Here is a 27,836-nt window from a genome sequence, read left to right as displayed (position 1 = left end):
TTCATTTATGTATTCAGTAATTCACTATATATGAGACAAAAAAGTGATTTGGTTTATGTTGAAGATAACAAATATATACCTCATTCATTCTCTTTAAATTGCAACGGTTTGACTTTTATATTTTTAATGCATAATTTTAACTTTTTATATATCTAATTATAGATAGGTAAAATATATGAAGTAATAAAAATTGATATCATGAAAATATAAATTGAAATAATCTAATAGAATCACACGTGACTTTTTTCAATCTAACATGAAAATCAACAAAAGTGGTCAAATAGGTCAATAGGATAACGTAAATTGTACAAATTTTTAAATCTTGCTACTAAAAGAAAACGGAAGAAGCATATACTTTGTCTAATATTTTCTACAAATGAGGACTTCACCCTAAGCTACTTATATTGCTACAATATTTGAATACATATTATTTAAGGTAATTAGGTGCACCTCGTGAAATCATTTTTAAGTGAAGTTTACAACTTCACTCATTGCATTAAAGATCTTTTAACACATGGAGAAGTTTTGAGGGTTTAGATTTTATGAGAGTTATGACTCTCTAGTGAATTAACACTGACTACATGTATATCATGTATTCATGCAATCATGTATTTCATAATACTCCCTCACACACCACACACATGAAAGAAAGTGAAAATGCAAAATATCAACTCAGTTCAATGATTAAATCAAAATGTTTTACCACTTTGTACCTGTCCAATTGTTCACGTATATCAAAAATTGAACACGGCTTAATCCACACAAACCACATGTATCGATGAAGTCGTAGTGTTTAGTACAAATAGAACATTTGAATGATGGGTGAGTGAGGGACAACACAGGTGGTTAGAGCTTCCCTCTTTATTTCAAGTGATTTTGAAGTCGATTCTCATTACTTGCCTTTATAGCTCCCTAAACACCCAATGAAATATTTGAATGATCCCCTAAAACACGCAAGTGCAACCAAACTAACATTTTAAAGTCTCATACCATGATATGGAACTAAAAAATATTACTCCATTTCCGAATGATATCTTAGTCATAATTAAATTCTGAAAACAGAGAGGAAGCATAACCCAGTAAAGATGGACGTGGGGAAATAGAGATACTGGTAAACAAGCAGTTAAAATTGGATAGTTGAAGGATGGATAGAAGTCATAGAACTAACAAATAGCGAATCTTGCTCTTAAAGCCTTAATTTAAGGTATAAGCATCCCATAAACCGAAGTCTCCCCCTTTTTTTTTTTATTGCAATCCCATGATTGAATTCTTCACTCTACTAACCACTATATAAACACTAGCATAGTCTTCTACTTATATCATACTAGATTAGTATTAAGAGTTAGTATTACTAATTATAGCAGTTATCAGTAGTAAGCTGAGCTAAAATGGCAGCGAGAAGGGGTTCTTATAACATCCTAGTTCACCTATTCTCGTTGCCTTTGTTTGTGTTCTGCTTATGCTTAGGCAGTTTGCCAGTCGATGGTAAGCAAAACTACAAAGATGCATTGGCCAAGTCAATCTTGTTCTTTGAGGGCCAAAGATCTGGGAGGCTCCCTAAAGATCAACGCGTCACCTGGCGGTCTCATTCTGGCCTTCTTGACGGCTCTCTCGCTGGTGTACGTTACACGTTCTTTATTTACTTAATTTTTTCAACTATCACCATGCATTGGGTCATAATGATATTTTATAACCTAAAAACCCAATTAACAAAGAATTTGAAGATTGAAGCATTAAGCATTAACGTAACTCTGAATGGTGACAGGTAAATTTGAAGGGAGGCTACTACGATGCTGGGGACAACGTAAAATTCAACTTACCAATGGCCTTCACCACAACCATGCTATCATGGGGGACGCTGGAGTTTGGAGGTAGAATGGGGCCTGAGTTGAACAACGCAAGGGCTGCCATCCGTTGGGCTACTAACTACTTATACAAATGCGCGACTGCCACCCCTGGGAAGCTATATGTTGGGGTGGGTGACCCAAATGCGGATCACAAATGCTGGGAGAGACCAGAGGACATGGACACTCCCCGAACTGTTTATTCTGTTTCTCCCAGCAACCCAGGCTCTGATGTTGCTGGTGAAACTGCAGCCGCACTTGCTGCTGCTTCTATTGTTCTCCGAATCACTGACCGGAGATATGCAGCTATGCTATTGATGACTGCAAAGAAAGTGATGGAATTTGCTTTAAAGTACAGGGGAGCTTACAGTGATTCTCTTGGATCAGCTGTCTGCCCATTCTACTGCTCGTATTCAGGGTACAAGGATGAGCTGCTATGGGGGGCAGCCTGGCTATACAGAGCAACAAAACAGAGCTATTATTCGAATATGATGAATTCACTAGGAGCTAATGATGCCACTGACATTTTCAGCTGGGACAATAAGTTTGCCGGCGCTCGAGTCCTCCTCTCCAGGGTAACAAAATTTTTATTTTAATTTTTCTCTTCACCTTATTATCACCCTTAAGAATTTAAACAAAACTTCACCTCTATTTATTCAGAATGCATTAATAAGAAAAGACAAGAATTTTGAGCCTTACAAGCAAGCCGCAGAAGAGTTCATCTGCCGCATCTTGCCCAACAGCCCTTCTACTTCCACCCAGTACACACCAGGTACTACACTTTTCCGATTAATCACTTTACAGTCAGTTGGGTGATAAGTCACTCAATTCAAGAGATATTCAAGCATACTGAAGAAAAAAAAAAAAAAAAAAAAATATATATATATATATATATCTAATTAAAATAAAGTTATCGCATTAATTTCAGGTTTGGGTCGGGGTATTTCAGTTCAGGTCACACAATTGAGTCACTAATGAACTTGTATATAACGTATGTAGGTGGTCTGATGTATAAACTCAGCGGAAGTAACCTTCAGTATGTGACATCCATCAGTTTTTTGCTCAACTTATTCCAAGTTGATGGCAGTTTCCAAGCACACATTCACTTGCGGATCCATTGTGGTCACTTCGAAAACTTTAAGACGCCTTGTCAAGAGACAGGTTTTCATCTATCTTCCCTATGGGTTCTTTGAAATTATCTTAGCACCATCAACTCAAAGAAGCAAATATATACTAGAGTACATGCTAATTCTTGGTCTTGCAGGTAGATTACATACTTGGAGACAACCCTCTGAAGCTGTCCTATATGGTCGGGTATGGGGCAAATTATCCGAAAAAAATTCATCACCGAGCTTCGTCCTTGCCTTCCTTAAAAAAACAGAATCAAGCTATCAAATGCAGCGATGGCTTCCAACCTTACTATTACAGCTCGAACCCCAATCCCAACATTCTGATTGGAGCTGTCGTTGGAGGTCCAAGCCAGAATGATGCTTACAGTGATGATCGCACAGACTTTAGTCACTCCGAGCCAGCCACATATATAAATGCAGCTATTGTTGGAACCCTTGCCTCCTTTGTTAGGAGCTGAATTCCATAAATTTCACCTCTAGTCAATGAACTTTATTATGCCTACCTACACATAGTAGCAAAACCATGCTCTTCATGTAGATACCCTGCCTGTCCAAAGTGCAGAATGTCGAGCTAGTAGTTTCTTTTCTTTTCTTTTCTTTTTTTCTCTTTTTTACCCTTTCAGTTACTCTTTTTTTTCTCTATGAATTTCACCACACACTGAAAGGAATCTATTTAGAAAATGATGTGGAAAAAGCTGAAGCCAAAGCAATATCACCCATTGTGAAGCAAATGTGCTTTGTATTAGTCGTGCATGTGCACGTGTATTTACATGTTTTATGGATAATGATCTCAGCATTATTTCCATCAGTTAATCAAACAGCTCCCTTTCTCTTTTGGGTGGCCACCAGCCCGGGGGAGCAGGGGAGACTCCAGTTACCCCGAAAACCCAAGCTTAAACTACCAAAATCTTAACAGAGATTTGATTTTAACAGTATACTCCCTTCGTCCTAGAATATCAGGGACGTTCGGACTTTTTTCACTATTTATGAACTAGATTTGACCATAATTTTTTAATAACATAATAAAAAACATATTTTATCATAAAATATGTTGTTGGATCGGTATTAATATAAAGTTTCATAATATAATTTTCATAAATATTTAATTATATAAAAATAAAGTCAAAATAATACATTGACATATGAAAAATGTTGATTGTCAGATATTGTGAGACGGAGGGAGTAGTTGACAAACTGCTAAAAAAGATCACATGAATTGCCAGTCTTTTTAAAATTACCAGCAAATGCAGCTTTTATTTTACACCAAACAACCGCAAACCCCAGAACAAGAAACCGCCACTTTGGAACATTATCATCCACGACATGATTTCCATCTTCACTCAACACAGTTCCCAAGTTGAACAAATAGGAATAGAGACTATTAACATCATTCAGAACACCCTCTACCAGTACATAAAAACCTGCAACTCATACCTAATCTCAGAAGCAGCTCCTATTCAAATTATGCAACTTGGACAGCTGATGCCCACGTAAAATTAAAATGATAAAGTAAATCTCTCTATAACATCTATATAAATCTTAAATTTAGCATAAACAAAAATGTGATTTAAGTACAGAGAAGAAACAGTTTATTTAAACACAAAAGCTATAAGCAACCATCACCATAATCAAGCAAGACAGCCTAAGCTGAAAGCATCATGAACCGTATTGGTTATATTAGAAAGAGACTAACAATCCAATAGTTGAAGTCCTCAACATTGACAAGAGCATAGAGTACACTACAAAATTATTAACCAAGAGGTAAAAACCTCAATAGTAATAATTGGATAATTATGCAAATTACCCACCCCAAAGTATCCATCACATCTTCTTAACCATGCTATTATTTGCAGATCCCTTCCCATGGTCTCTGATAAAGGTAAATGGACAGAATTAAGCTTCAGACTTTTCTCCAACTATGATAATGTTAAAGCTATTATAAATTTATAATTGGGTCTAAAATGTTCAGTAAGACCTTATTACTCAATCAAAAAGAACTTATCTAATGATAGAGCTGCAACAAACCATTAAAATCATCATCAGAACTCTGCAGAATGGTGCAAATTCAATGGACGCCAAAAAAAAAAAAAAAATTCTGTCAATCAGACAATAAGAATTCTTACGCTGTGCGTGTGACAGTGCTTTCCTTGACACTCCATCTTTCAGTTTACTTTGTCCTTTATTTTAGAAGTCCATCCTTGAAATCATTAAAATTTCTCTATTACGAGCTTTGCTCAAGATTCTCATAAACCGTAACTTTTCCAGTGAACAGTAATGTACTCCAGTATCTAACAACAATAATTTTTCTCTCTATTAATTAATACAAAGTGTTTTATAAACCATAAAAAATGCAGCACAACTGATCCTACACCAAACATCTCCCAGGAAAACCTTAGTAAGACAGGTTTTTGTCCCAGGTACAGTTACAGAGAATATGTACACTCAATTCAGACAGGTACAATAACAAAGCACTCCTCTCTTAAGGACACAAATCAAACAATTCAACAACCAGCCCCTTTCAATCTTTCATGAAACTTTGACATTTAGAATCTAAAACCATCCTATATCCTATTTCATCCAATCCTGAGGTTTTGTCAAATCCTTTAAGTGCTGCCAAGAGCTATTTCAGGAAAAGCAATGTCCACTTGGTAACACTGAGTGTGATAGATATCCTCATATCCCAATAAAATGAAAGATCATTTTTTCACCAATTAGGCATTCTCCAGTAACTTTCCTTCAAATACATTTAACTTCAATTACATAATTTCTAAGCACACCAAGCTACAATGTCTAACATCCATGATCACATAGTCCAAGGAAGTATGAACCAACCATTAACCCCATTCTTATGTTAGATTTGAAGAGAAAGAAAGCACAATCCATTATTTTGGAGTTACCTCATCATCACACATCAAAATCACAAAATAAAAAGCATCAGAAAGCAAATGAGAAATCGCATGTGATACATTTACCATTATACGTAGCCATTATGATAGCATTACAGTATTCTCTACTAGACCGAATCCTATACTACAGGTAGTCAACTAGACTAGCCAATCTGAATCTACAAGTCAGATTTGCATCCACAACATGCTCAGGGAAGCAATCATATTACTTGTTTAATAGCGTCCTGGTCTAGAGCGGCTAATACTATCCAAAGACGCCCCAAATACTCTCCGTGAGTAATCTTGATTGTAGCCATCATGACGAGACCTGAACGGACTAGAGTCTTGGTCTACACCAGGGGGGAGTAAATCTGAAGGAAAAGAATAATACCATTTAGTTAGCAAATGTACAAACAAAGACAGGTCCAAAAATAAAGAGGAATATAATATAAAGGGGAAAAGAAAAATGAATGAGTAGATCATACATCAACCAGGAAAGAAGGGAAGAGAAGTAGAAACGCTTCAGAGAAATAGATTACCTGGCTCATAACGGCCTGGGTTTGTTGAGAATCTACTAGAATGTAATGATCGAGTTTGATAAGGATCTTCCATACTGCTAAAAGGTTCAGGTTTCCTGGACCTGAGGGGTGAATTAGATGGGTGCATCGATGTAGAGGACATATTAGCAGCTGCCTTATCTTGCCCAGAAATCTGTCCATAAAAACAAAACATTATTAACAGAGGTAAATCAATTATCTTCCTATTCTACGAAAATATATCAAATAATACATGTACATGTAAATTGCCCAATGCCCATATTACGGCGCCATAATACATCCTGGCGCACAAGTTCCACTGATAGAAGTTTAAACAGGTCAATTGGTCATACAACAAAAGTAATTGGTCATACAACAAAAGTAGGAAATTGAACTTACTAAGATCCCACCAACCATATGAGGAAAAACACGAGACTAAAAAAAGCCTTATGAAGCTCCAACTAAATGTCAGAATAAGATATGCTGAGAAATTAAGGAAGGGGACGGACCGCAAATTTCAATGTCCTGTTGTACAGAGTCACAAGGCCAGAAAAAAGCCTGACAGCATAATTCGCAATCTCTTCTGTTTCATACTCTGCAAAGGCAAAACCCTTAGGTTTATCTGTTTCTCTATCACACGGAATGTATAAATCAACTACTCGCCCTGCTTGGATAAGGATGTCATATAGGATCCTATCAGTAACTCTCTCATCCAAATTGCCTGTGTGGAAAAGAGTTAACGACATTAGCATATGGAATATTTCTAGGAAACGGCATGAATGAATACACAAGTATTCCTTATGTATGAATTGCGAGATTCCTTTGAGACTTATCGTGAGTCAAGTGCACCCGATAGAATTCACTAAACATGAACTGGGTACTTAAACCATTCAACCATAGATGCTTAGCAATATTTAGATAGGTCATCATACATAGTACATGATTATTTAATTGATTCAGCAAATTCGGAGAACTCGATCCAGAAATAAGACTAAATAGTCAAAGTGGATGCCTACAAAGAAGTGAAGAACCAGTGTAAGTTTTCTTCACAAACGTGAGCATCTTAGCATCCACAATTATGATTCTTCATCAACCATACAAGAGTTAAAATCGATATTCGGCATCATTTTCTATTCCTAAACAATAGAAACCGTCTACAAAGAAGGGTAACAGGTTTCGCAATGTCTATTCACTACAGCTCGACTCCAAGTTAATCCAAATTGTACAAACCTAAAAATCAATCAGTAAATTGCAAAAATCACAACTTTACAACGTAATTTAACAGTTGATGTAATTGTAAGCAAAAATCTCATTAAATTGTTAAACATATAATACTTGTATAACCCTAAACCCAAATTTCCCAATTCAAGAAGCAACCTTTAACAATCGAATCAAACTGTCAATCTAATACTCAGCAACAAAATAGCGCAAAAACATAAAATTAGGGTTTCCATGAATAAGCAGAAGCATAAATTAAAAATCAATCATTAAATTAATGAATTAAACAAAGAAAAGAGAATTTGAAGCAAGAAGATGAAGAAAGAGTACCAATATAAACTGTGCTCTTCGGATTTTTAGACATTGTAAGAGTATTGACTCGTTGAAAAAAGTTCTGGAAATGGAGAAACTAAGGTGTCGCGTTGAAACTGTGGACTTCAGTGGAGGAGTCGCGTTAATGTGGGCTGATAATGCCTTTCAAGTTTCAACTTTGTTGACTGTTGCGCCATATTCACGACTCACATAAGTCACAAGGCCATAAGGGTAAGATCGCGTTTTCGTACGTCTTCACGTCCCCGGTTATTCGCTTCATAGAAATATTTCACTTTATTAAGTTTTAGTTGAGTGGGATTGTAAGAAAGACAAATAGTAGGACTTAAAATACTTTTGTGAGAGTAAAGTAGTGGTCTCTATGAAAATTATTACTCCGTGGTATGGAGCAATCTTTAAGAGACAACTTAAAAAGGAATTTAAGGCAAACAAAAAGAGATAGAGGGAGTATTTAGAGTGTTTGATAAAAGAGAGATTTTGTTAGGAGGATTTTGGAGCAAAAAGAGATGTTAGACCATTTTAAAAGCTCTATGTAGGAGTTGTTTGAAAAAGTTATTTAGATTCTAATAGACCTTTTAGCTTTATTGTTGTTTTATACGCTAAAACATCTAATAACTAACAAATATTTACTAAACACTTTTACACATACAACTAATTTCAATCAGGTAGTCAAGCACAATTAATGCAAAACAATTAAACAACTAAAGCTAATTGTCAAACAAGGGCAAAGAGCTATTTGGGTCCAAAAAGCTCATTAAGGAGCTATTTAAAAGACGAAGTAGCTTTTAGTCTTTTGATTGTTTATACACTAAAACTTTTAATAGCTAGCAACTGCTTGTATTTACCAAGTACTTGTATACAAAATAGCTAATTATGATTAGATGGTCAAATAAGATTATGTAAACAACTACCAACTGATAGCTAGTCAAAATAGCTAACAGCTAATTGCCAAACAGGGCTAGATGAGCTTTTTGGAGAGCTTTTTAACTTATAAGATCTATTAGAAGTTTGAGCATTATAAAAAAAAAAGGCTAATTTGGGAGTTTGGTAAACAACTTGTTGAAGTAATAACTTTTTTTAGCTCAAATCTCTTTTAAAATAACACATAACCAGAGTTTCTTAATTTAATTCACCCCTAATAATTAATAGTTATACATCTACAAAATAATGTTAAACAACCAACCTTACAACATCATAAGTCATCAACATATCAATTAATGCATAGTCTTCAACAAATCAAAATACTCAATGATGCATTCCATGCCCAACATCATAAGTCATCAACTCATCAAATCACTTACCGTGTGTGATCTAATTAGTTAATGACTTATGATGTTGGGCATGGCATGCGTCATTGCGTTGTTCCCTTACCAATTTGTACATAAGATATATTTTGCTTTTCTTATATGGTTTAAATACTTGAATCATATACCATTCATATAAAAAAAAAATAATAATAAAAAAAAAACATTACATGTTTAGAGCATGTTTAGTAAGAGTTATTTTGGGTTGAAAACGGATTCAATTAAACCATTATTGTTACCAAGTGTTTGGTTGGAAGGTTTGGTAACAATTACCATTACCTAAGGGTAATGGTTTCCAACCATTTGTTACCTCTCTAAAATCTTAGGTAACAATTATCCTTACTCAGTCTCCTCAAACAAAAATAAAGGAAGATAGGTTTAAGTGATTCCTTTTTATGATTAAACCAAACTAATAAAAAGATAGTGTTAAATGATTTCTTTCCTCCCTCTTATTTATTTCTTTTCCACTCCATTTCCATTATTCATACCAAACACTCCATTAACGTAATGTTTGGTTCTCTAATTTTACTAACCCTTTTTGTTCCAACATGTAAACATTGGAAAATAAATACTCCGTAGTATTATTAGTAATGTAGTCAAGATCATGTGGTAATACTAGTTAAATAATTGGAAAATTTGTCAGAAAAAACCTTTTAAAAGCTTTTTGGTTAAAAAAAACCACCACGTTCATTTTTTTTGCGAGAGGAAACCTATTTCCTTAATCACCCTCTAATTAACTTAATTAGAATCTAATTTTTTCTTATTTCTTCTAATTAACCTCTAACCCATCAAATTATAAATAATTAGATATTTTTTATATATAAAAAATATAATAAAAAAACCACCACCCCTCCCCTTCCTCCTCCCTTTCCTTCTCCCATGGCAGCAACCCCCCTCCCTCATCGGACCCGCTGCCCAGATCCCCCCACCCCCGGCGACCTCCTCCACCGCCGAACGACCCTCCCTTTCCCCCTTATCACCGCGGCGACAAGTCAACAACCACCTCCTTAATTTTGAAAAACCCTGAAAAATCGATTTGGGGGTTTATAATTTTGTGCATCTTGCTTGTAATTGATGCTTGTTTTGGCTTTGATTATGTATGTATGTGATGCTAAGGTGATTTTGAAGCAAATTACAATTGTTTTGGACTTGATTTGAGCATGTTTAAGTAGATTAGAACCAAAAAATTGAAGGGTGGTGGTGGTGGTTGCCAACGGAGATAAGGGAGGGTCAATCGGCAGTGAAGGTAGGTCGCCGGAGGTGGGGGGATCTGGGCGGCGGGTCCGGTGGGTGAGGGGGTTGCTTCCAGGGGAGGGGAAAGGGAGGAAGAAGAGGAAAGAGTGGTTGGTTGGTTGTAGGGGTGGTGGTTTTTTGATATATAAATTAAATCTAATTATTTAGTAATTGGGTGGGTTAGAGGTTAATTAGAAGAAATGAGAGCATATTAGAGTCTAATTAAGTTAATTAGAGGGTGATTAAGGAAATAGGTTTCCTCTCGCAAAAAAATGAACGTGGTGGTTTTTTTTAACCAAAAAGCTTTTTAAAGGTTTTTTTCACAAAATGGTGCTTTTAAAAGGTTTTTTCTGACAAATTTTCCTAAATAATTCAAAGTATTATGATGATTAAATTTTAAATTTGATCACTTTCAAATTTATTTGGAAAATATGTACTCCGTATTTGTTCAAAACATTATACCCAAAGTTAATTCAATTCATGGGCATCCTTTTAGTTTTATTGATTACTGAATACTCAATAAGGTAGGATATTAAATTGACTATTCGATTCGGTAACGATAATAAATGATCACTCTTACTCACCATGATTAAGTGCAATTTATTTCTTGAAATTAATTCTAACTTCTAAGTTTAAGGTTTTGTTAATTACAGAGTAAATAGATCAGAAGTCATCTTTAAAAAGTACATTAATAACATACATGATCTGATGATCGTTATATAATTACCATACCCATAATACTCCATATGAATGACAATTAATTTGATTAACTTAAGTATTGAGAATAGCAAGATTTAGTGACCAGGTAGTATTTGGTGTAGACGTGTAGTTGATAAGAGTATCACCTCACGACTTCATGGGTTTCGATTCCCACTGGCTAGAGGTGCTTATGATGCGAGTCGAGTTTGAGTTTGGGTAGCTCGACTCGACTCGTTAACATATTGAGTTGAGCTTAATCGAGTCGAGTTTTGACCGAACTTTGACCGAGTCGAGCTTTGACCAAATTTGACAGAGTCGAGCTTTGACCGAGTTGATTTCGAATAGCTTGTCATTTGTTCCGTCTTAGTAGAACTCTGTATTTAGTGTAACATCTCTTCTTCTCTTTAATTTTGTCACTTGAGAAATATACATATGATGATACGAGTACATAAATAACGTTTTATTTATTAATTATTAATATAAAAAAAAGGTTTTTTTTATCAAAATAATTTAATTTTTAGTGAATATAATATTATATAAAGGAATTCGAGCTTTTCACGAGCTTTCGAGTCGAGCTCACTCGAGTCGAGTTTTGACCAAGTCGAACTCGAGTAGCTCGCGAGTTGTCTCGTCTCATAATCACCCCTACTATTGGATGTGGTTCTTAAAAGCCGGAGGCTCCCTTATCTCCCTCACCCCCTTCCCAAAAGCCTGCTATACGTAACTAAGTTGGTTTACTTGAAAAAGATATTGATCTAGTATGGTCGTTCTCCTTACCCACCAATATAAAACCAAAAAAAAAAAAAAAAAAAAAAAAAAAAAAAACTTGATATAGTAGGACATAGAGGTGTCATTCAAGTGTTTGGATTCCGTAAAGTTAGATCGGATCTATTTTTTAATTTGAGTCATACAAAATTATTATTTCCAAATAAGTCGATATTTGAATTTAATTTTTTTAGATTGTATCAATCGGGTGAATTTTTGACACATCTAGAACTCTTTTTTTTTAGATTAAGGTTTGACACATCTAGACTAGTACACAACAAAATACATAATTGGAGTTCAAAAAGAAAAAAATACATAGTTGGAGTTATGTCGACATAAAAAAAAACAATTTAAATTGAAAAAAGCCTAAGATTAAGGAAAAACAGTGCCCATAAAAGTTGGTTAAATTGCCATACATCACACCACAGCAAACAGGGCGGGCAAAATACAGCAATACAAAGTCCACGTGGAAGAGTGTAATACCTGCTGTGACGTGGCGTCTAAGAATCCGAGCCAATGATGCGATCACAGCTCAGCGACAGACGTATTTCACCAATCCCCATCCATTTTACAACCGCCTATTGTAATTCACCAAATTTTTAAGTGGACGTTTCACACGTAGATCCACCACTAGTACTACTATACTATACAACGATTAGTACTTCAAAGTCTTCAATTCTATTATCAAATTCACTTCGAACATAACTTTTTTTTTTTTATAATAGTACTCATATTTTTTTATTTTAAGGTGCGATTGAAGGGTTATAGAACATAGAAAATCATTTCGATACGCAAAAACTACCTCGAAATAAAATTCTAGAGGGATGTGTGAAAATAAATGCAAAACCGCTAATCTAAACCATTGGAGTTGTTGAAGCTTCATATTTGAGGTAAGAGTGCTATTTTACTTCAAGTTGTTCAACATTATTAATTTCAAGTTAATGTATTCAACTTAATTAAGTCAATTAAGGAAACCAGAGAAACCTGACATTAATCTATAGGAATAAATCACCTGCATATGGTGGTCTACTTCCTTTTATCATGATGTAGATATATGATTATATACATAGTGGTCGCTATCATATTAAATGTAATGTAATCAAATAACACTCAAACTCCCATTTAATTTGCACCTCCAAGATTTTTCTAATATATACTTCATTTCTTATCACCGTAGACTTTGTAGTAATACAAATTGGAAATTGTGACTTTGTAACAATTTTCAAATCCGACATTTAGCTAAGATGCAGGGAATACTTGGTTTAGAAAGTGGCGCACTCCAAAATTATAGCTATTTTGTTTTAGTTGTCAAAGGATAAATAATCACCATCAAAATTTGTTTAAGTTTTAAGTTTTAGTCGTCAAAGGAGTATCATCAAATATGTGTCTCAAAATCATGCACCAAGCACTCATATTCCAACTTCCAAGAGGTTTTGGGTTTATAACTCATTGGAGAGAGGGGTGACTAGTGACGTAAAATACATCCACCTACCAAATAACATGTGTGGAAAATGATACATGCAACTCTTAAAAATAAAAGTGAAAACATTAAACATATACGCGTAAATTTGTCCAATATTTGTAGATTAATATAAAGGAATCAATTTGTCATAACCTATAACATTTTCAAATTAATACTTCGTATTGTTATTTTTCCAACTTTTAACCACAATCCTCTAAATCTATAACGGTAGATATCCCGACATCCTGTGCATCTTCACAAGTATAGTCTAACGTAAGTGTGCAAAACCCATAAAAATGTGAGTATTGGTATTTGGTAGAAATTGGAAATTGTGTTCCTACTATCACTCCCAATCCTCATTTCTACTCATTTCTCTAGAGTTTGAATTTCTAGAGAAACTTGGAATACTCATTTCTCCAATCCTCCTCCTCCTTTAGGAGAGAGAAAATAAGAGAGAGAATTAAGAGTTGTTTTTAAATTCTTGCAAATTCTTCATCAATTAAACAAATCAATTAAGAAAGTGATTGATTTTCTACTCCATTATTACTCCAAAAAAAACATAAAATGAAAGTCCAAATGCGTGTATTAAACAAGTTGATTCCCCAACTTTATTATTCAAATTTCAGTTCTATTCATCTTCTTCCTCGCTAATTCAACCTGTTTTTCTATGACTGTGAGTTTCTTTTCTTCTTCTTTAAATTTTTCCTCCAATTTAGCATTATTAATTGTTAATGTAATTTTAATCAGTTGCATTTTTTAATAAGAAAAAAAAGAAAAAAAAAATCAAGATCGGTTATTTATTATCTTGTTGGTTTGATGAATAATTCATTCAAATAATTATGCTGCGATTTTGTTCCCAAATCCCATTTTCTGAATGAATATTGTTTCCTGAAAAACCCATCAGTTTGATTTAATTCTATTCCCACAAAATTTGATTAAGAAATCTTCCGTTACAGATAGTCAACTGAGGTAATTATGATTTTTATAATGTTAAATTATAGCATAATTATCCAAGAAATAGAAAAATTAAAAAATGACTCTTGAATGTACTTATTGGGGGCTATCATTTATGCTTTCTTTAGGTATAATTCTATGATTATACTTGCATTCAAAGTTTTAATTATTCTAATGAACAGCCAATTCTTCAATTATAAGCCAAAAGGGTTGTGCTTTATTCAATTTCCAGCTTGGATACATTCAAGTTTTGAAATATCATTAAAGGTTTATCTGTGGTGAGGTCAGAAATTGGACCGGCTTTCGATCCGAATTGTCATAGATTATGCTTTTTGATTAATGTTGTTGAAATGGTTGATCTGTTTGTTTGATGTATTGAATTTTATATGGTGTAGGTTGTGAGCTGTCTGTGTGAATATATTGGTGGTAAGGTGCATTGTGTAGGATTGATGAGAGATGCAGAGATCACGTAGATCTCTTCTGCAACGAAGAGACTTACAGAAAGCTATTGGTAGAAATCACTTGTATAAGTATTCGCTTTCCTTAGTTATTGTTCTTTGGGGGCTCGTCTTTCTTTTGAGTCCATGGATCAGTAATGGTGATGGTAATCAAGGTCAGTTTCAACTCGTATTATGTTTTGCTGTTGCTAGTCTTGCTACTTGTTACTGATGTTATTCATGTTTCTTATTTGAATATGCATTAACTTGGACTTTGATACGGAAACGGAACATCCATAGCCGAATATTGTGCAGAATTCATTACCTATCCTTTGGATTATCAGTCTCTTCTTTTCGCAATAATACCACTCGTGTTTTTTATAAAATGTTTTCAAAGATAAATTTCGGTTTGCTTGTGACTTGAGAAAGGTTTTTGTCATAATAGTGGTCAAGTTAGTAAGCTTTAATCACAAAGGCAAATGTGGCTTGTTATTATGAGACAAAGCTAGTACCATGTACAAAATGAGTTATGAGTCTTTGATTTCAATCCAGGCTGATTTGAGATGCACTTATTTGATGTGTTTGTCTGATTCCCTGGAAGTTATGTACTGTAGTAGAATACTCTATTTCCATTTCATATTACATCTGAAATAATTTAATCATCTTCATTTACATATTAGGGGTTTGCTGATTTCAATGCTCACACCTCCCCAGTGATTGCTACCTCGATTAGATTAAATAGAAGCAATGGGTAGCAAAAGATAGGAAAGTTCACGTGATTAGTATCAAAAAAATGAAATCAGTGGAAAACTCGAAATTTGAACAAATGGCTTTTGTTGCACTCGTAAGCAAGAATTGGATATGATCATATGAGCTACAATGCAATTATTGATGATTTTCTTTTCCGCTCATATATCAGATATACGTAATCTGTATGTTGATAAATAAATACTTTTGCTTTTTTAATTGACACATTTTGACCTTTTAAACTATTCAAACTCTCCCCTTTGATCTTCATAAATGACTTGTATGAAAGGAAAATAATACAACATATGAGATTTTGTTTTATTTATCTTTTTGTATATTTTCATTTATTAGTTTTACGTATTGATAATTAAAAAGTTAATATTTGAAGGTTTGCATGGCAAACGCGAAAAATGAATTGTGTCAACTAGAAAAATAACGGAGGAATTATAAATTATCATCCTTAGGTACCTGTAGACAAGTTAACTTTTACTCATACTTTTTAGTTTTTACTGACTGCCAAGAACTTACAGATGAATCACTGGCCCTAAATGTCTCAAACTGGGATGAAAGCAAGTTAGGAAGCGATGCAGCCTCTGGTTCTGTAGATAAACATTCATCAGTTTCACTAGAAAATAAGCATTTGAAAGAAACCTGTTCCGAATATTCTTATGAGACTTCCTGCACTGATGGTGCCATTGTTGAAGAAATCGGCTCTGAGGCACAAGCTGGAAATATTGGATATGATACCAAAACCGGTGTTACAGGATCCGCGGAACATTCTGAGGTGGAGACTGCCAACTCAGATTTAGAACATAAAAAAGGCACTGGAAAATCAGAGAGGCTAACTCGTACTGCTCCTCGTGGTCTAGATGAATTTAAAAAGAAGGCCCTTAATACTAGAAATACATATGTACCTGGTGCAACTGGTAGTATCATTCACAGAATGGAGCCTGGGGGTGGTGAATACAATTATGCTTCAGCTGCAAAAGGCGCTAAGGTGTTGGACTCTAATAAGGAATCCAAAGGTGCTTCAAATATATTAAACATGGATAAGGACAAGTATCTTAGAAACCCATGTTCAGCTGAGGGGAAATTCGTTGTCATTGAACTCTCTGAAGAAACTCTAGTCGATACTATCAAGATTGCCAACTTTGAGCATTACTCTTCTAATTTAAAAGACTTTGAGCTGCTGGGAAGTCTAGTTTATCCTACACAAACATGGGTAAAATTGGGCAACTTCTCAGCTGGGAATGTGAAGCATGCTCAAACCTTTACTGTTCTAGAACCCAAATGGGTGAGATACCTGAAGTTGAATATATTAAGCCATTATGGATCTGAGTTTTACTGTACACTAAGTAGTGTTGAAGTATATGGTATTGATGCTGTTGAAAGAATGTTGGAGGATTTGATCTCTGTTCCTGATCATCATCATTTTGCAAAGGAGGAACCAACAGATGAACAGGAACAGATGCCAATTGTTGCAGAATCTGCCGAGAGCAACCATCCAGATCAGAACTTGTTCAGTGAGAGTGAGACAGCTGGCAGTAAAAACTTGAAACATGATGATACAATAAATGATGTTCCTGATCCAGGTGAAGAAGTGCATCACCAACAGGGCAGTAGGATGCCTGGTGATACCGTTCTCAAGATTCTGATGCAAAAGGTTCGAGCATTGGACATTAGTTTATCTGTTCTAGAGCGATATTTGGAGGAGGTTAACTCCAGATATGCAAGCATTTTCAAGGAATTTGACAAGGAGATGGAAGAGAAAGAACTCCTAATAGAGAAGACCAGACTGGATATAAAGAACGTTGTTGATAGCAGGGATGTTATTGTACGTAACGATTTCTCATTGTTTTTTTAATCTCGATTCCCTTGTTTATTATATCACGATTCTCCCCTATTTATTTATTTATTTATTTATTTTTTTAATTTTAGTTTGTGCCTTATTTCTAATGTTGATACACTTTTTTAATATGTTTGTGCTCCAGGCTAAGGATGTTGATGACCTTGTGGCTTGGAGATCTTCAGTGTCCATGCAGTTGGATAGCTTACTAAAGGACAATGCTATGCTCAGGTAGTGTTTTGTTGCTGTACTCTAATCATGTACATTATTCCTTGACTCCTTGAGAGTTGCTGGCATGTCCCGTGGTGCAATTTTACTGCTCAACCTGAAAATGTTTGAGGTTATGCTAGGCTTCCTAGTTCTAGGTGATGACGCTAAGATTCTGCTATATAAATTTTGATTTCACCCATTGATTGAGAGTGGCTCCAATTTCACCCCTTACAATTTGAAGATTATGCCCTCTTTGAATTTGCATCAAGAAGTAGCAACAATGCCTAACGCTGTTTTTTGGTGGGGGGGGGGGGGGGGGTGGTGTGTGAAGCTACTTGGAGTATAAAAAAAAAGAGATCTTATGTGTTACTCTTAATGTCTTACTGAAACATTTTAAGAAGCTATTATTCTAGGATCTACTTGCTAATTAATAGCAATTATAAATATTTGCTCCACCTTTTGCGCTATGGGTCTAAATTACTTTCCTGCTTCATTAAACAAAACACGTTTAGGTTTTCTCAAAGGCTGTCAGCAAACTATCTTCAATTTTTCACTTTTATTTTCTGACTTTGGGAATGTGGTGGTCTTGAATTTGGTGTTCCCGGCGTATTCTTGGCTGTCTTTCTGATTATAAATGATCCCTTCCCTTGGCCTTTTCCATCAGTCCTTCCACAAAGAACACACTGGAAGGTTTTTTTGGTGAAGTAATGCTTTTAGGTAGAGTGTTCTTTCTTTACCAGATAATTACAGTTACAGGGAGCTTAAAGCATTATTATCTTTTATCAGCATATTGTTCTTATTTATTCAGTATACCTTCATCTCATTTCATTGACAAGAATTGTCCAAATTTCGCAGGTCAGACGTCAAAAAGGTTCAGGAAAAACAGTTGTACATGGAAAGCAAGGGCATCATAACATTTCTTATAAGCGTAATTTTTGGTGTTTTGGCACTTGTTATGCTGTTCACAGATATGGTAAATAGTGTTTATAGAACGGAAAATTCCAGGAAATTTTGTTCGATGAAGTCTTCTTGGTTTTTCCTATTTTTGAGCTGTAGTTTTACAATTGTAATCCTTTCTCTATAAACAGCGGCTTGTATCTTCTTATTGAGTTTATATTTATATATATATATATGTGAATGATCCATTATTTCAGAATGCTTTTCACATTGCAGTGCCTTGGATTTAAGATACTATGCAATCGGTATTTTCCTCACCTAAATGCTCAATATGTTCTTGCATTCTGATTTAAGATACTGTGTTTGAATCATCTGTGTTTGAAGTATTTCTTGACAGAAGTTGATTTAGTGCCCTTGTTTGTTCTTCTTAACACTTTGGTAGCCTTTTCATCATGTACGTCTATAAAGTATGGCTCAATTGTTAGTTTTGCTTGTAATTTCTTGACAGAGTGCTACTTAAAAGAATTCTGAACATGAGACTGGTGTTTGTAATCTTGTATCTTGTCATGTAATATCCACTGTCACTGGCCTTTATTAAACGGGGTTATAATTCTTGATAAAAATCCACATGTCCCCTACTCATAAATGAGGGAATGAGAGTTCGGGGATTATAGTTTGGATGAGGCATTTTACATCCCTACACTAGAGTATAATTTTTCATCCCTACATGTTCTTAAAGATGAATATAGGATTATAGGTTATACCAAAAACAAAATTACGATGCTCCAACACACCATAAACCCGGTACTACATTATTTTATCGTACTCTTTCTATCTCTTATTGTTTGCTTTAAGTTTTTTAGTTCATCAACTTTAACCATAATTTCTCGTATATACTTGGGTGTAAAACCATGTCGGCATGTAGTATAATGCTTAATGCATGGTGCATCACACGCACCGTGCACACATGATACGACATGCCTACAAGTTGGTCATTACAATTGTCGTGCTTGTACTGGTAGAGCCACCATTTTCCACGTACCCTAGTACTGCATACTTCCCTCACCTGATGATGTGGCAATCCATGTTGATTTATTTATTTATTATAAAATATTTTCCTATCAGTCACTGACTTTTTTACTCCCCATGCCAGGTCAGCAAAAACTTCTTACTGAACCTATAAATTTCAAAACTTTTCTAAACTGTCGTTATTCGTGATTTTTTTTTATAAAAGACAAAATATTCGTTTGAAATAATTGTCTAAATATATTGTAAAATACAGTACTAAATTGGTTATGTACTTGTACAGTTCCATCAAAGTATCATCACTCCATGTCACAAACAAGAGATGCAGCATTTAAAATGAAAATTTCACGGAAAATATTCCTAATTTTGGATCAACTATCCTACCGACCATCCATTTGTTCTTTGGCCTCTTGTGTTGTATAGTTAATCGTTTGGTTGGAAATTCCTATCTAAAGATTTTATTCACTCCACGCAAAGGATTCAGATTTGAGAACCTACATCTTGTAAGTTAGGTTTATCCAAGAGATATTTTGCGTATTTGCGCGTTTGATGCTCATTTGAAGCAAATGATCGAAACAATAAAACCCTTATACGGAGTACTACGTCTTTTATTATTTGGTTGCAAGTTCCTTTTAGCGATTATTTTGTGTACACAAAGGGATTAGACACCTTGTAAGTTCCTTTCTAATGATAATTTTGTGTACACAAAGGGATTAGAAACCTTCATTTTGTACCTGAGTATATTTAAAGTTAGGTGTACTCAAGAGATATTTTTCTCATCTACCCAGTTAATACTCATTTGAAGCAAATAAATAAGGCCAATAAGCCAAACATTCCTTTATACAAAACACTTTAGATATACTCCCTCTATTTCTAAATTTTTTTACAGTATTCCACCCGATTCACCCTTTAGGCTAATCCAGATTCGGGGATCAGTTTTGGGCAGTTAGGTTCCAATCCTCCCTCTATTCTAAATTAAGTGCATTGCTTTTACTTTTCTACCATTCATATACAACTTTGACAAATAATCAAAGTTATGCATTCAAATTGAACAGCAGAAATACTTGGGCACAAGATAATTTATACGTGTGGGATACATAATATCTGACCTAGAGTTTCAACGCTAATTTCTGCAAATTTCAGAGCTTTTAGGACAGGGATGTGTGGCAAGCTTTGAAACCAATCCAAGACACAGGGAATGATGGTTTTTCATCAAAACAACCTTCACTGCCTATGGATTTTCGGATTTTGTATACAGCACTAAAAACAATATGTTCATTTGATTATTTAGATAGAAACCAGAAGACTGGTTCAACAATTACGGAGTAACACAACATTTACTACGAACCAAAAGAAACATCAATCTATTCACAAGATGAACCTCCTAAATTGATATAATGGATAGCACCATCAGAGCTGAAGAATTATATCTTCCGGTAACTCCAGTAGATTTACAGAACATGAAAAACATTTTTTGGTACAAAAACGAATATCCATATGCCAGTTCGACACCCTTAGCAAAGTCGAATCTAAAATCTACAACCCACTGCTAGAGAAGTTTGACACAAATCTTTGTCCAAGAAAAAAAAAAGGAAAACACAAGACTAAAATATTAAGTACACATCCAGGCAAATTACTAGTAACATGCAATCTTTCAGACCTCAAAGCAAAACAATGGCTGCCCTTTCATCAGAATTGTGTGGGGCCTATCTCATGCTCACCACTGGCCATGGAGCCAATCCAGGTGCTGGCAATGAAGGCCGTATAATTGGCACACGCTTCACCACTGAAAATGCTTCATTAAGCCGTGCAGCACGACTCATGAACTGAGATACTTTCTGCAAGACATCAAAAGCACAAACAACAGTGTTGGAGAGATGCTCTCTATAAAATATGCTAACTAACAAAGAAATTGATGAGGTAATAAATATTTAAGCATAAGCAGTTAAATATAAGAATCGCAGACTGCCTTTCTCCAAAGTCAACTTCACAGCTCAATACATTCCATAACTTGTTGAAAAATTTCCAATCAATGAATAAAAATTAGGTGCCCAGGACGAGCTCAAGTGTTGCACATATACAAGATAAATTAAATCTTTTCAGTCATGAGCGTAGTTGATCACACAGTAATAATAATTTGACATCCAGCTTCCACCAGACCACAGCTGCAGGCCTGCAGTGATATAAGGATATCACTTTTGACTTTTGTCCTAAACGGAAGATAAGATTTTCAAAAATGTATTTCCCAGAACAAAAATAAAATATTTCTTAAATATTCCTATGGCCATCCCAGAGGATTATAAAAGGGCCAATCGACTTTACTAAATCTGATTACTTTGACTTTAAGGACATTGAGAGCATATGATAGAGAAACAGTTCAAAATAATGTCTGTCAAATAACATTGTAAATTTCAGGACAGAGGAAGTAATGTTCAGCTTTACTAAATCTGAACTAGGAGTCTACAAATGCTCTTATACAGTTATACCTACAGCCAAGATTCCAAGAAGGCTATATTACCTCACATTACATTGAGGAGGTCGACCTAAAGACCTTAACTGACGATAAAAAGTGTAGTGTGTAAGCATCTGATAGGTTTTTCGGGGAATATGTTACAACTGACTTTACCTTACCCTTGCTACAAGGCATAGCTTTATTTCTCACTAAATGTGTCAACTTTCTCCTTCCCTTAGATCAGATCCCCAAAAACATATAAGACGCAAAAAGTAAGGATAAGAAGTGACAGTCCCAACACCTCAATATCACAAGCTAACAGACTGAAATGTACATCACTCACAACTTTTAGAGAATCCAGGGCCACAAAGCAAAGTGGAAGATGTAAACATGTCAACAAAGCAAAACTGATAACCAAGGTTAAGAGAGATCAACATACTACCAAAGCATGAAAAAAAAAACCCGTGCTTTAATCTATGAAGACTGGTAATGCCCATGAAAACAGCTAAGATGGAATTTTTAAGTTTACTTTAGCAATACATAGTACGGTAGAGAACATCAGCAAAAAAAATCTTAGCTTAAAGCAATTCATTGGGTTGATCAACTGTGAAGTTTACTCAGCCTGGACAACAAAATAGGTAGGCTATGGACTATGGTAATGTGTGCAAATCACCAAGCCACCAAGGTACAAAAGCTCGAAAACACCACAAAAGCCCCCCCCCCCCCCAAGTCACATTCTCAAAGGCTTGAATTGTTGGCCTGTTCCTGTGAAAGAAAAAATAAAGCAAAAGAAAACAGAGACAAATTTTGGATAATAGAACGGATTTTTTTTCTAAAAAAAAGGTAAATTATTAACCTAAAGTGATTGAGAATATGATTTCCTAGTGGTCCATATGATTTCCTCCCTATATACAGATTTGGGATAGATTAAAGGGAGTTGCACTGACATTCCAGTAAAGGACATGTATCTCCAGTAAAATCGTTCACATTGTCCCCAGAGGGCTAACACTTGCCTGCTTCCATTACACATTACAAGAACTGTTATAAATTACAGTGAGAAGGAAGAATTTCACTAATTAAACCATCAGACAAGGTTGGAATTTTCCCCCTGGTTCCAACAAACCCGGTCTGCAGCATTTTAGTCATTTTGACCATTCCTAACCCCCTCAATCACCCAATATGCCATTTTACTTCACAATGAAACTACCAACCATGGTTTCCATATCACTTATCACATATAATTAACATACTGCAAGTTATTGGGCTACTCAAGGCACGCTCCAGCAAAGAAAATAGTAGCACAATTGGGCGAATTGGCTACTATTAGCCATCAAACAGAAATATAATAAAAAATAAAAGTTATTTTTTTTCACTTGCACTTAACCTTCTAGCTTTTCTATTCATTAAAAAAGGATAAATATGTTAGAATAGAGTAAATGACTAACACTAAACTATTGAGAGATTTTTCAGTAAAAAAAAATGAATAAAAACAAAATCAATGTTCACTATTTTATTAGGCTTATCATTCTTTCATGTGCTAGTGGTTGACTGATGCCAAAAACACGTTTATAAATTGAGTGATTGATGACCAAACTTTATGCAGAATTCTCTCCCTAATAAGCAGACACTACAGCACTAATACAAATACAGAATAGTCTAATATGCCGTCCATTCACATTAGATTCATGGAAATACATTTCTGATACTAAATCACAGCATTTCAATTCAACGCTCAATAAATCTATCACCGAGATTGATTAATATTTTGGGTTTTCTAGCACCATTCCGAGTTTTCCTTATCAGCTGTTTTGGAATTAAAATACCCGAGATCAGTCAAGAGTCATCCACTCCAACAACAATTAAATATATGTATTGCCATCAAACAAACAGCTTCTAACACATGATTTACCCGCACAGAACACACTAGTTTGTCACTTAGCTCCCTACCTTAAAAATGATCCTAGAATTATAAGTCTAAAACAAAAAATAGTCTGGATTCTGGAATCATTATTATAATAACAAGGCAAGAGACAAACAACATAAAACATTAGTAAATCATAATATTGATTGTATATGATAAGTAATTAACAAGAGTAAATGATAAAAATGCAAAGGCAGTAGAACATAGACCTTGTCATCAACAATGACCTTAAGCTGCAACCCCTGAGTCTTGCGCTTCATCTTATACAGATACCGGCGTCGTAAAATCACGAAACCCATGATTGCAGCAGCAGCCATTGACAAAGACCAAACAGGACTAACCCTCAACACACAATACCTCAAAACTTCCAAAGGCACCTTCCACCACACTACCTTCTTCTCCTCATTCGACTCCGAAATCGTCTCGCTTATTCTTCTTCCTTCTCCTCCTACTTCAGCAGTCACCGAGCTTCCGCTCGAATTCGAATACGACTGCTCAACAACTTCTTCAGACTCTACTCCTTCAACCTGATCAACAGCATCAGAACCATGAAATTCTCCAGAAACTTCCATCTTATCCCCATTTACAGCAGAATCAAAAGCACAATCAGAGTGAGTGTCAATCAAAAGCAGCAAATTTCGAGAATCAGAAGGATCACTGGAATCAGAATTACGACTACTACTGCTACTGATTCTCTCTCCTCTTACGGCTATACTGCTACCGCTCGGATCAATCCAACTAGGGTTATCCGACGATTCTTCATCTTCTTCAACCCCAACAAACTTCTGATGCGAATCAAGCGAAAAGTAATCAGAACGAATAACACCCACTTCATCAGATGAACAGGAAGAAGCATAAATTCTGGGTTGTTGTTCATCTTTAATCTCAGTTTTTTCTACTTCAGAAGAATCATGAAGCAACACCTCCCAATCCCAATCATCCATTTCCCAGAAAAATTCAAAAAAAAATTCAACAAAACCCCTAAATTTTAGGCAAAAAGTAGATGAATTTGGGGAAGACGAAGAAGATAATATTAATCAAATCAAAAAAAGTAAAAGTTGAAAAACAGGAGGTTAGATTCGAGAAGTGGGTAACCCATGAATGGAAAGAAGGTACCAGATTCTTTCTCACATCAAAATTCTTTGCGATTATTTTTATTAATTTGTTTTTAGATTTTTTGAGTGGAATTTAGCAGAAGTGCTATGATGTGGGAAAAAAATCAGAAGACAAAAAGAGGGTTTATCAAAATAGAAATGAAATGATGATGATGAAGAATTTGAGGGGTAAGGTACGTGTACATTGGAGAGTATCTTGATTTTCTGTCTCCTTATCCGTCGTGCTATTATTTTTAATACTGTGAGATTGATGGATAACTCAAGTCGTTAAAGTTTTCTTCCCCTTTCTTTGCGCTTTAAGTAAATTTTAGGATCGATTCTCACCCCATTTTCATGGCTCTTTAAATATCAAAAAAATTAATTTTAATATTGTATATGGATCTTGCTTACGAACGCCTCCCGGCGTTTGATAAGCATTTAAAACACTTCTTCAAGTGTATTAATTTGGGAATACATGTCAAAATTACGCGTCGATCGGTGTAATTAATATTTATTTTAATTGTATATTTTTACTTTAGTTGTGTTATCCAACGCCCCCGGGGCGTTAGCTTTTGCCATACATACCATCTCTTTTCTTTTTTTTAGTATTGTTTTATAGTTGATACGGTATGATTTAACGCTACTAACACACTTTTCTTTAAATGTATTTTATAATTTATACATAATGGAAAATATAGTCATACGTTAGATCCATCATGATATATGTTTTCAAAATATCAACTTTTATAATTTTAGTTTATCGATAATTAAAGATATTAATGTTTTTTTTTTTTTTTTTTTTTTTTGGAAAAAGCCGAGATTTCATTAATTAGAGGATAAAAAGCTCGAAAGTACATATGGGGAGATATTGTTTGGACTTTGGACGATGATTCTCCCAAAACTTGTTTTTATTGGCCAATTAACTAGATTGGTAAATAAAAAAGACTTAGCGACTGGTTGTGTTTTATTGGCTTATAAAGCAAGTTGGGGAGAATCATTGTCCAAATTTGAGGGGTAAGGACAATGGTTGTCTTTTATTGGCCAATTGACTAAATTGGTAAATAAAAAAGACCCCTAGCAACAATTTGGTAAATAAATAACTCCGGTGACAATTTGGTGAAAACAGTTGACCATAAAACGACAATTTGGTAAAAAATAATCTAAGGTGACAATCAACCCCAAAACATTCATAAATTTCCGACAAACTACTCTTGAATGCTTAATTTAGTTTGTTTTTTTGTGGGGTATTTTTTTTTAAAAAAAAAAAAACCACCTAATTTTCCAACCCCTTTTTAAGGAAATAACAATTTGAAGAAAAAAAAAGTCTAAATATCAATTTTCAATTAATTTTCCTACCCCTCATTCACAATTTTTTTTAAATAAAGAGTTGAAAATAAATATGGCATCGGGATTTAACGAAATAAAAAGAGATGGCATATTAATTCAAAATTTTAAATGGAGAAAATAAATTTAAAAACACAAAAACGAATTAAATTAGGGGTTTTGAAGAGTTTGTTGGAAAACAAAATAGACTTTTTAGTCTAAATGTCGCCTGAATTTATGTTTTTACCAAATTGTCACATATGGTTAGCTTTTTTTTTATTATATTGTCGCCTTAATAAGTTTTTTTTACCAAATTGTCGTTAGGGGTCTTTTTTATTCCCTCCGTTGTTTTCAAGTGCCCCACTTTCCCAAAACATCCATTTTTAAGTGCCCCATTACTAAAAATGGAAATCCCCACTCACATCTATTAACTATTACTAAAATAAAACATTGCTGACATCATCAACCCCTAAACTATCTTACGTGTGATGTCATTAATTATTAATGTTTTTTAATCTACACTATACACTTTTCAAATCTAATATAATATATATATATATATAAAGGGAAGTTTTTTCCCGAGTTTTTAGAGCACCATGTAAGGTTTTATTTTTTAAAAAATTATTAGAGCGCCACTTACGATTAATATTTTTAAAAAGCTACAATCGGATTATGTCACGTAAGATTAGTTTTTTTTTAAAGCGCTACGTAGGATTAATATTATCTTTTTATATTACAAATTTTATCTAAATATAAGAAACAAGTTAATAATTCATTTTACAATTAAAAATTCAAGTAGTAAACAAGCAAATATCACAAAGTTTATTAGATAAATATATATTTAGTAAAATATTTTATTTGAAAAAATACAAATAAACCGTGCATCGCAGGGGCTGTATCTACTACAAAAATAATTAGCACTATTTTTTTACATAAATCATAATAAAAACTATTTTTTTATGCATAATAATAAAATTATTTAAATCGTGCAACGCACGAGTCTAATCTAACTATATTCTCTCTATTCCTTTTTACCCCACTATCATTTAATAATATTTTCTTCCACTCATATTATTCCTAGTGGTCCCCATTCATATTTCTCTCTTATTTTTTCAAATTTGCCTAAAACTATGTGCCTAAGGATATGGGGCACTCTAAAAAAACGGAGGGTGTATTTATCAATCCGGTGAATTGGCCCTTTAATCAGCCTTGTGAGATTGGTAAAATGTTTCCTGGCTCCCTGCTCATTATTAAACTCTAGTTTGACCTTTAACCATTCGTAAAATCTATGTCTTTAAGCAATTATTTATTAAGGTCTCAAGAGGTTGAAATAGTATTTGAAGGTTGCTAATTTTACTCGATTCTGCTCTTCAATCCCATTGTATTCTTCTCCCCTTTACGTTTTTAAGATTAGAAAAATAAAGAGAATTTTGGTTATATAGATGTCAAGTGAAGTTAAGGTTTGCAAGCTTATGGAAGAATATCGGAGTCGTGATTTTATATAAAATACGAAGTAATACTTT

General features: G+C 34.4%; 3 protein-coding genes and 1 pseudogene across 6 annotated transcripts; 2 read left to right on the top strand and 2 right to left on the bottom strand.

The window, feature by feature from the left end:
- Window positions 1-1,086: 1,086 nt before the first annotated feature.
- Window positions 1,087-3,674, top strand: LOC110739105 (annotated as a pseudogene).
- A 2,217-nt stretch (window positions 3,675-5,891) lies between these two features.
- LOC110739139 (spliceosome-associated protein 49-like) lies at window positions 5,892-8,127 on the bottom strand. Its single transcript, XM_021919600.1, has 4 exons — window positions 7,944-8,127; window positions 6,905-7,116; window positions 6,399-6,570; window positions 5,892-6,230 (listed from the first exon to the last, which is right to left on the bottom strand). Exons 1-4 carry the CDS (start codon window positions 7,975-7,977, stop codon window positions 6,094-6,096), a joined length of 555 nt encoding a protein of 184 aa, XP_021775292.1. The 5' UTR covers window positions 7,978-8,127; the 3' UTR covers window positions 5,892-6,093.
- Window positions 8,128-12,514: 4,387 nt separating this feature from the next.
- Window positions 12,515-18,709, top strand: LOC110739138 (uncharacterized protein slp1-like). Of its 4 annotated transcripts, none has more exons than XM_021919597.1 (5): window positions 12,515-12,834; window positions 14,756-14,973; window positions 16,075-17,378; window positions 17,536-17,621; window positions 18,456-18,709. In XM_021919597.1, the coding sequence occupies exons 2-5, from the start codon at window positions 14,817-14,819 to the stop codon at window positions 18,682-18,684; spliced, it is 1,776 nt and encodes a 591-aa protein (XP_021775289.1). In that variant the 5' UTR covers window positions 12,515-12,834; window positions 14,756-14,816; the 3' UTR covers window positions 18,685-18,709. The 4 variants fall into 4 exon arrangements, with proteins under 4 accessions (XP_021775289.1, XP_021775288.1, XP_021775291.1 ...); XM_021919596.1 differs by lacking the exon at window positions 12,515-12,834 and adding an exon at window positions 13,670-14,079; XM_021919599.1 differs by lacking the exon at window positions 12,515-12,834 and adding an exon at window positions 14,125-14,375.
- A 2,153-nt stretch (window positions 18,710-20,862) lies between these two features.
- On the bottom strand, window positions 20,863-25,203 carry LOC110739137. The gene is made up of 2 exons (XM_021919595.1): window positions 24,106-25,203; window positions 20,863-21,361 (listed from the first exon to the last, which is right to left on the bottom strand). The coding sequence occupies exons 1-2, from the start codon at window positions 24,838-24,840 to the stop codon at window positions 21,230-21,232; spliced, it is 867 nt and encodes a 288-aa protein (XP_021775287.1). The 5' UTR covers window positions 24,841-25,203; the 3' UTR covers window positions 20,863-21,229.
- Window positions 25,204-27,836: the final 2,633 nt, after the last annotated feature.

Source organism: Chenopodium quinoa, unplaced genomic scaffold, assembly GCF_001683475.1.
Source record: "Chenopodium quinoa cultivar QQ74 unplaced genomic scaffold, ASM168347v1, whole genome shotgun sequence".
Lineage (NCBI taxonomy): Eukaryota > Viridiplantae > Streptophyta > Magnoliopsida > Caryophyllales > Amaranthaceae > Chenopodium > Chenopodium quinoa.
The sequence above is the reverse complement of the archived record's forward strand: the minus strand, read 5'-3'. Positions and strand labels throughout refer to the sequence as shown.